General features: G+C 46.9%; 1 protein-coding gene across 1 annotated transcript in view; it reads right to left on the minus strand.

The window, feature by feature from the left end:
• ZNF619 (zinc finger protein 619) overlaps nucleotides 1-9,541 on the minus strand; it is an 18,411-nt gene extending 8,870 nt beyond the window's left edge. The window contains 5 exon segments of the mRNA XM_032459158.1: nucleotides 2-1,376; nucleotides 4,420-4,536; nucleotides 5,093-5,219; nucleotides 8,677-8,758; nucleotides 9,312-9,541. Of these exon segments, the coding sequence (XP_032315049.1) occupies nucleotides 2-1,376; nucleotides 4,420-4,536; nucleotides 5,093-5,219; nucleotides 8,677-8,700 (1,643 nt within the window). The 5' untranslated portion in view covers nucleotides 8,701-8,758; nucleotides 9,312-9,541.
• Nucleotides 9,542-9,585: the final 44 nt, after the last annotated feature.

Here is a 9,585-nt window from a genome sequence, read left to right on the forward strand (position 1 = left end):
ATGCACTATTTGGACAGGTGAAGAACTGGCCATTCCAGAGGAGGGGAGCAGCACGAAGAGAGGCATGGAGGGAGCGGGGAGCACTGCACGAGGGGGAGAGCAGGGGGGAGACCCTGGCAGGGCTGGGGCCGGGGCTGCGTGGTGGGGAGGCAGAGGGGAGAGGACTGAAGTGGGGCCATGGGGCTTCACCGTGGACGGCCCTGTAACTTGGGCGGGCTTCTTCCTAGTGTGCAGTTTCTGATGCTGAATGAAACTTGCACTCCACTTGAAGGATTTCCCGCACACCTTACACGCATAAGGTTTCTCCCCGGTGTGAACTCGCTGGTGCTGAACCAGGGTGATTTTCTGATTGAAGGCCTTCCCACACTCCTGGCATTCATAAGGCTTCTCCCCAGTGTGGATTCTCTGATGTACTATGAAGCGTGAGCCACAACTAAAAGTTTTCCAACATTCGTTACATTTATAGAGTCTTTCCCCCGTGTGGAACCTCTGGTGCTGGAGAAACACCGAACTCCGGCGGAAGGCCTTGCCACACTCCTTACATTCGTAAGGTTTCTCCCCAGTGTGGATTCTCTGATGCTGGATCAGGACTGAATTCGAGCTGAAACTTTTCCCACACTCCTTACATCTGTAGGGCTTCTCCCCGGTGTGAATTCGCTCGTGGATGATGCAGTCATAGCTACACCGGAAGGCCTTCCCACATTCCTTACATCTGAAGGGTTTCTCCCCAGTGTGGATTCGCTGATGCCGAATAAGTTTTGAGTTGTAGCTGAAGGTTTTCCCACACTCCTTACATTCATAGGGCTTCTCTCCCACGTGGAGTTTCTGATGCTGAAGGAGGTGGGAATTTTGACTGAAGGCTTGTCCACATTCCTGGCACGAGTACGGTTTCTCCCCAGTGTGGGTTTTCTGGTGCCGGGACAGTTTTGAGTTGTACCTGAAGGCTTTCCCACATTCTTTGCACTTGTAGGGCTTCTCAGCCATGTTATTGCTCTGATGCTGGGGTAGGTTTGAATGTTGGTTGAAATGTCTGCCAGGCTCACCACATTTATAAAACACTTGTTCTCCCAGGAGGCCCTGCTTCGTAATGAGATGTATGTAGACACCACAGCTTCCCTCCAACTGTCTGGCTAGCTCCTCCCTTTCAACAGTGGGGGATTTAAGATCCTGGACTGGCAAGACTGTGAAAGCTCCTTTCTCTGAGTTGGGTTTCTTTCCCATTTCATCTTGTTGCAGCCTCTCTAAGCTGTTCTCCAAGTGAGGGGACTGGGAGACCTCCATCCGCAGCACCTCTGCCATCAGTCTGTGTGGCTCTGGTCCTTTAGAAATGTTTAGCTCTGGAGTCTGCTCTTCATTCTCAGTCTGAGCTCCACCACCTGGCATGATAAAAACATAAAAGTCACTTATTTATGCTGGAAGGGGAAAGGGACTAGCAGTATTAGCTTGCCCAGGACATATTCATTTTTTGGAGAGAGACAGAGCCACCTGACGGTGCCCTGAAGGGAAAGTGAAAATACTGGAGGTGGAGAAGGCAAGCAATGTCCCCAGGACAATTAGCAATGCCAACAAAACCAGGGCAGACAGTGGACGCTGTTCACTGAGACAAATGGAACAACAAAAATGGGAATGGGGTGGAGAAACTGCCGGAAGGGGAAGCAAGGAAAAAGAGCAGAGGGAGCTGAAAATGAGGAAGGAGATCTCTAAACTGAAGCAAAGATCTAGGTGAGCAGCTCTCACACCATACAGTGTCCAGAGGGCTGGGAGATGCTGTCTGCAACTGTGGATCCCAAGGCTCTGTCAAGGCAAGAAACCTGTCCAAATGCTTTAGAATAGTCTGTCATCTTTAAAGAGATGTTCTCAGGGTGGGAGGTATAGCTCAGTGGTAGAGCCCATGCTAGGCGTGCAAGAAGTCCTGGGTTTCAATCCCCAGTGCCCCCATTAAAGAGGAAAAAAATAAATAATGGAAGAAAGCAACTTAAACTTAAAAAAAGAGAAAGAAAGAGAGATGTTCTCTATCACAAGCCTGACCTGGGGAAAATAGTCTGTAACCCTGCCAGTTGTGAGGGGTTCATAAAAAGACCACAGTTTCAAAACCCATGCACTGTACCCTGGGAGAGAGACTTAGTCCTGAAAGGAAAAAAAGGACAAGGCAGGTCAAGACCCTTCTAGGACTGGAGATGGCAACTGGTGGTGAAGGGAGACTCGGACTCTCACTGGTGGCACTAGGGCACAGAAACTGCTTTGGCCTTTTCAAGCACCAAAGATCCAACAAATGAAACTTCTAGCTTAGTGTTTCTGAAGCTTTTCTGACCATGACTTGCAGTTTAGATTCTTACCCGCTACACACACACTTACACACACACACACAAACACACTCACACACACACACACAAACACACTCTCACAAGCAAACAAAGCTTAAATGGAAACAAAAGTTTCACAGAATAATATCCCTAATAAGAGTGATGAATAAATGATGGGTTTTATACTATTTTGGTCTATTTTTACTCAAATCTAACACAGTCTAGTCTAGTGCTTAAATGCTGAGCACGACTCATTGTGGAGGTGGCAACCCAGAGTTTAAAAATCACAGTTCAAGATCCTCAAGAACAGTGGTCCTCAAAAGTATGGTCCAGGACTGTCATCATCTGGGGACTTGACAGAAATGCAAATTCTTAGGCCCTGCTCCAGTCCTACTGAATTAGAATTTCTGGAGGTGGTGCCCAGCCGTCTGTGTTTTAACAAGCCCTGCAAGTAATTCTGATGCACACTAGAGTTTGAAACCCCTTCATCAAGAAGCTAAAAGAGGCTAATTATTTAAGTCTGCACTGTCTGGTTAGGTGGCCACTAGCCACATGTGACTGTTTAAATTTAAATTAGTTAAAATGAAACAAAATTAAACATTCAGTTCCTCAGTTACACTAGCCACATTTCAAGTGCTCATGTGGCTAATGGCTACCATATTGGACAGTGTGGGAAGGTAACATTTCCACCACTGCAGAAAGTTCTACAGGACAACGTGGGTTTAGAGCCACTGGCAGGCTAAAAAGACAACGTGAAAAAGGGAGACACTGACAACCGCAAGTGCGCCCCCAGGAAAGGTTTTTCATCAAGATGACCTGAAGACTGGAGTCAACCTAAAGGCACTGATGAAGACAGAGCGGGGGTGAATTGGAAAGGAGCCTTTGCTTTACAGAGGTTCTGATAGCATTAGGGGTTGAGAGAATATGAGAACACGGCCAACTGGATGAGAAAAGCTATACACCAAATCTCTGGATGGTTCTGAACATTTACTTCAATTCAGTATCTTTCAAAAAAGGAAACCCCTTATTCCCAATAAACAGGTTTTCTGTAAATCAATCAATATGATACTTCACATTCCTAGAATGAAAGAAAAGAATCCATGATCATCTCAATAGATACAGATAAAGCATTTCACAAAATTCAACATTCATTCACAATAAAAACTCTTAATAAATTAGGCACAGAAGGAGCATATCCCAACATAACAAAGGCCATAAATGACAAGCACACAGCTAACATCATACTCAAAGGCTGAAAGCTTCTTCTCTAAGATCAGGAACAAGACAAGGGTGCTCACTCTCACCACTCCTATTCCACACAGTGCTGGAATTCCCAGCTAGAGCAATCAGGCAAGAAAGACAAATAAAAGGTACCAGAATTGGAAATGAAGAAATAAAATTATCTATATTTGCAGATAACATGATTTTATACATAGAAAATCCTAAAGACTCCACAAAAAAAAACCTGTTAGATCTAATCAATAAATTCAGTAAAATTGCAGGATAGAAAATTAACATACAAAGACCTGTATAATTTCTATACACTAGCAATGTTCTGAGAAAGAAATAAAGAAATTGATTCTTTATTCATAAATTGGAAGAATTAATATTGCTAAAATGTCAATACTAACAAGAGACATCTGTAGATTCATGCAATCCCTATCAAGACACCAATGGCATTTTTTACAGAAGTAGAAAAAACACTCTCCAAAATAAGCAGCCTTTCCTTCAAAAGCTAATTTATAATTTACTGTTTGGGAATTCATAAAAATTCCATTCTCCTGTACAGTTTCACACACACACACAAAGTTCTTGTAGAAACAAGTTCTTACTATATTCTGTTTATACTCTTAAGTTGACTATCAGAAGCCTATTTTTTACTACAAAGGGTTTGAAATCCTTTAGCTTTACAAAGAAAAATGACAGAAAATGAAATGTTTGGACCGGTCTTTTCCAGTTTGGGGCTGAAGCCCTAGCGAGGGACACTTCTCTAAATAAGAGTGACCATTTTCATCCCCATAACAGCCATGTGGCAGAAGAAGAATCTTTTCATGTTAAATCGTTTAAAACAAAGGAGGCAGAGTTGGAGAGAAAGATGGCAGGTTCTCCTACTTACCTGCGCTGACACCTCTCAGGGCCTCTGCCCTGATGGCCGTCCAGGCATCCAGGCCCCATGGTGCTCCCCCTCGCTCCAGCTGGAATACCAGATCTGGTTTGGGGAATGGAAATGCTGCTGAAGGAGGACAAAAAGGAATAGAGAGCTGAGAGGAGTCTCCCCTGATCCCTCCCAGTCCACTCTCTGCTTTACCAGATGGAAAGAGAAGTGGTTGATGCAGGAGATGAAGTGAGGCCAGTGTGGAGACAGTCCGGGGTTTTCTAAGGAAGGCTTGGATTGCTTTGCTCAGGAGGAAGCTTATTCTGGCTCTGAGAGCACAGAAAGTTCCCCTTGTTGCTGGAGGTGGTACGGGGATCCTAGGAGACCTAGAGATGGGGCCACGGTCCCCTCCAGGGAACTGAAAGAGTGCAGGAATGAAGGTGGAACCTTCTCAGTTCTCTGTGCCCAGAGCACAGCCTCTCCCAGGAGAGTCCCCACCCAGAAACAGGGAAGTCTTGTTTAAAACCCAAGTGAACCCAGATCTTTCTCCACCAGCTACTCCTGCAACTGAGGACTAGAGAGCTCAGCTTGCGCAGCATCAATCCTGGTGATATTAGAGATCCCTGATCCACTGAGGAGAAAGCCAGGAGCCCCCAGGGCAGGAGCTGAGTTGAAGGAAGGAAGGAGGACTCACCCAGGGAAACCACGTTTGCATAATTCTCCAGCATCACCTCCCTGTACAGGGCCTGCTGTGCAGGGGCCAAGCTGACCCATTGGTCCTGGGTGAAGTACACGGCCACATCCTCAAAGGTCACTGGCTCCTGAAATAACACATTCCTGCTTAAGCCCTGGATGGGGGCATGGGAGGGGCCTGAACTCTAGGCAAGGGAGGAATCTACTGGAGTCCAAGGGCTCTGTGTCCCAGGGAGGGTTTGACTGGAAAGAAGTGCCACACAGCCCTCCATTCAGGGACAGCCCTCAGACAGCATTCCCACTGTCAATGCACTTGCCCCTGGGGTCCCAATACTGTCATCCCAAGCACACGGTGCTGTTGTCTGCCTGGTGGTCACACCACACCCCGTGTCTGGCTCCACGAGCTGGGTCCACTTTCCGCCACATTTTCTAAAAGCACCACAGAAGGAATCTTTCACCCTGCCTCCAACCATCCTGAAGCCTCCTGAGCCATCTGCTCAGCTCCTCTCTGGTCTGTCCCCTCCACATCCTCTACTACAGACAGAGGGTGATTCCATGGGCAGAACATCCTCCCTCTTCCCAACATCTGCCTTATCAGGAAGCTGGTTGTCCTCTGAAGGCAACATGGGTGTGCAGTGCCACCTCCTCCTTTCCTAACACACCTTGCTCCAGGGACAGGATGACAGTCTCTGTCCTTGAGCACGGACCTGCCTTTTGATCATCTAAGCTCTGCCCGACCTGCCAACACTGCCCTCTTCAACAGGCGTGGCTCCTTCTGCCTCCTGCTGGGGCCGTTCCCACCTTCTCAAGGGAGAAGGAAACTATCACAGGTTGTTTAGGCCATTGTGCTTGTCCTGTGCCAGTTACATTCACATTGATTCATTCAATCATTAGAACACAGCCATTAAGTAAGAATTATTATTCCCATTTCTAAATGATGGGCATCAGCTATATGAAACACTTTCAAATAGACAAACTAGAGGAATCCTCTTCATCTGAGTACTTATTACAAAGCTGTCTATGGAAGCAAACATTTCAAGATGAGCTGACCACTCACATAAACTAGTGCCACTATAATATCGCTCCTGGACTCACTGTACCCTGTCCCAGTCTGTCATGTCAACACCCTTCTCTTTGGGCTTAGTCCCTTATGGGTGTAAGAAATAACCAAAGACGTACCAGAGGACTGTAGCCATCATTGTAAAGATTGGTTCATACAGGCATCATCGATGGATGCTAAATCTAGGAGGAAATTTGGATGAGGAGGACACCTGCATGTTCTTCAATGCTTCCTCATAGATTTATTAGTCGCAAGGGGGAAAACAGAAACTATACAAGAAGAAATTGGATGACACCTTGACCAGGAAATGTGAATGTAGCTAGTGTGACTGAAGAACCGAATTTCTAATTTTAATTTAGATAAATTTAAATAGGCACATGTAGCTAGTGGCCACCTTACTGAACAGTGGAAAACAGACACTACACTGACCCCCATTGTTAATATTCTGTCTTAACTTCCTTCAGAGTCAACAGCTGAGAACATGGTGCTGACCACCCTCCCTCACATTATGGCTTCCATCCTCCACACCTCTAATTATCAGCGTGTTCCTTGTTCTTTGTTCTCTGTGACATTCAGCTTCTCAATATCCTGCTCCATCTCCAATCCCTCTGCTTCAGTCCTTTGCTAGCACTTCCTCCTCTATTATTAAATCAACAGGGCTGTTTATTCTCCTGTGAAGGAAGGAGGTCACAGAGGCAGCACAACTGGTGGCAAACAGCACAGACTTAAGGCCTATGGTTCTCAACGGGGGGCAATTTTGCCCATCAGGAGATATGTGGCAGTGTCTGGAAATGGTTTTAGTTGTCACAGTTGTCAGGTGGTGGTGATGCTATGACCATACAGTGAGTAGAGGCCAGGGAGGGATGTGACAACATTCTACAACACAAAGGACAGTCCCCATCAACGAAAAATTATCTGATCCAAAATGTCAACAGTGCTGAAGCTGACAAACCCTGCTGTAGAGCCAAACTCCCTAGGTTCAAATCCCATCTCTATAACCATTAGCTATATGAACGTGAATGAGACACTTAACTTTTTGTGCCTCAGTTTCTTCATCTGGAAAACTGGGAGAACAACAGTACCAGAAAACAAGAGTACTTACAGGGCTCTTGTAAGGATGGAATGAGCTAATATGTGTAAAGCACAAAATTATCACCTGGCACATGATATTACATAAATCTCAGTACTTATTACACTCAGGTTGGGAGATCTTCCCAGCAGATTCCAAATAACAAATGTTTGTCACAGAGGGTATAGCAAAGACTGACAGTTCTATCTACCTATCTATTTATCTATCCATCTCACTTCTGGGAAGGTTCCTAGAAGAGAACAAACTCAGTGGAGAGGTTCGTCTTTTGGGGAATCTGGACATGGAAGCTGGAGATCAAACAGCCACCTTGGACCATGAAGTAACCTTGGGCTTGAGAGCCAGTGCTAGGATAGTGGAGCAGAAAGACAGGAAGAGCCTAGGAGCGTGACATTAGTGGAGCTGCCACAATAGCCCTGGACCATCTCCCCCAGACTTCTTCTGCATGAGACAGAAGCCTCTATCTTATTTAAGTCACTATTACGTGGGGTTTTCTATTGAAACATAATCTTGAGTGAGTACTGTACTCCAGGCAAAGCACCTAGAGAGAATATACTGCTCGCAGATATTTGAATATCTCCTGACATGGAACTAATTTTGGCTTAAGTGGATGGCCCAATGTCCACAAAAAGGAGCCAAATAAACATTGCCTGTAAGTTTCTGGGATGGAGCTTTTTTGTTATATCATACATCCATTAGATAATACACCCAGTTTTCACTTTACATGATCTAGGACTCTGGAAAAAAATTCATCCTCTACCACTAAAAAAACCTTGGAGGGAAAATTTCGAATGTGGCATGAATTTGTGCTGACATAGGATACAGCCTCTCACACAGGTTAAGCTGCAGTCTTTGCAATGGGCTAGAGGCACTGGCTTCAGCTCCAAACTCAGCATTCCTCCAAGAATTCACCTCCCTCATCAATCCACACCTTCCTAATGCTCCCAGTTTGGGCTTCACTGTACCCCAACTCTGTGGTCTGCAGGGTGAACTCCTGTGGAAGAGCCTGTTTAATCTCAGGAGGCGGCCTTCCTCTGTGTATTGTCAGACTAACACTCCCAAATTTTAACTTGCCCATTAATTCCCAGATATTGTACAACTGTAGATTCTAATTCAGGAGATCTGAGATCCTGACTTTCTATTAGGCCCCCTGGTGAGGCGAAAGCTGCTCATACATGCACTGTACTTACAGTTTGCATGGATGGAGATTCTCACTTTCTGGGAGAATTTCTTGGCTGGTGCTTCCCTCTGTCCTAACCTGATCTTCCCAAGATTCTCCTACTCTCCCTCATCCACTCTCCTAACATACTCCTTTGCCTTACTAAGAGTATCATGGATGCAAAGCTAAGCACAGGATTGGCCAAGTCAGGCTATTGGTCCTGTAATGCCCTTTCATATCTTTTCTGAACATGGAAAGCTGGAAGAAAGCTCAGCTCACCTGGGACCACGCTGTCTGGAGCATGGCCGATGACCCCTGGCTTCATACACTGCCCTGTCTGGAAAAGCAAGAACCTGCAGAGCTAAGAGGAGAAAGAATCACAATGAGATGGACCCTGTCTTGGTTCCCACATTTGCCACTTCTTCCTCCCTCAGGCTCCTTGTCACTAACGTTGGAAACGTAATCTAGGGACACTCTGGATGTCCTCACTGCACCCTCACTAGTGATTCACGGGGCGCTGCAATTGCTCCCTTTTTATACCCTACAAATTTGCCTGGTGAGTATGGAAATGCCTAGAATGTCTGAAGCAAGAGTCAAGGATTGCAGAGTATTCGTGGCTTTTAAGAAAATCCCTGGCCCACTATGAATGCACCACTAAGTAGCTTGCACTGACCGCTTCTAACGGCAAAGACTCAAAACAAACTTGTGGATCAAAACAAACTTGTGGAGAGAAAGGAGGGTAACAGGCCTCAGGCTTCAGGACAAAACGCAAGTGGTGTTCTGTCCCCGGGAGTAAAGGGTAAGACGCTCAACGTCCCAGTGGGCCATGAGGGCCGGAGACCCCACCCGGATCCGCACACTCCGCCCTGGGAAGCAGGCGACCCCCGAACGTCACCGGCCCCCGCCCTGAGTACCTTGAGTCAGAGGATGTCGGGCCGGCTCTTCCGGGCAGGAGGGTCGGACACGAGTCTCTGGCGGCAGCGGGCTGGGCCCGGGCTCGCGACACGGCAAGGCCCCGAAGCCCGACGCCCGAGCTCCGGGACGGGAAGGCTTTCGGCCACGGTGGAGCCGGGCCCCGCGCAGCCCCGGCGCCAGCAGCCCGCAGAACGCAGAACGTAACCAAGAAGGAAGCGCTCCCGGCGCCTCTCTAGGAAGCTGGGAGGCTGGCCCTTCTCCATGGTTCCCTCC

The sequence above is a fragment of the Camelus ferus genome, chromosome 17 (assembly GCF_009834535.1).
Source record: "Camelus ferus isolate YT-003-E chromosome 17, BCGSAC_Cfer_1.0, whole genome shotgun sequence".
In the NCBI taxonomy this organism is placed as follows: domain Eukaryota; kingdom Metazoa; phylum Chordata; class Mammalia; order Artiodactyla; family Camelidae; genus Camelus; species Camelus ferus.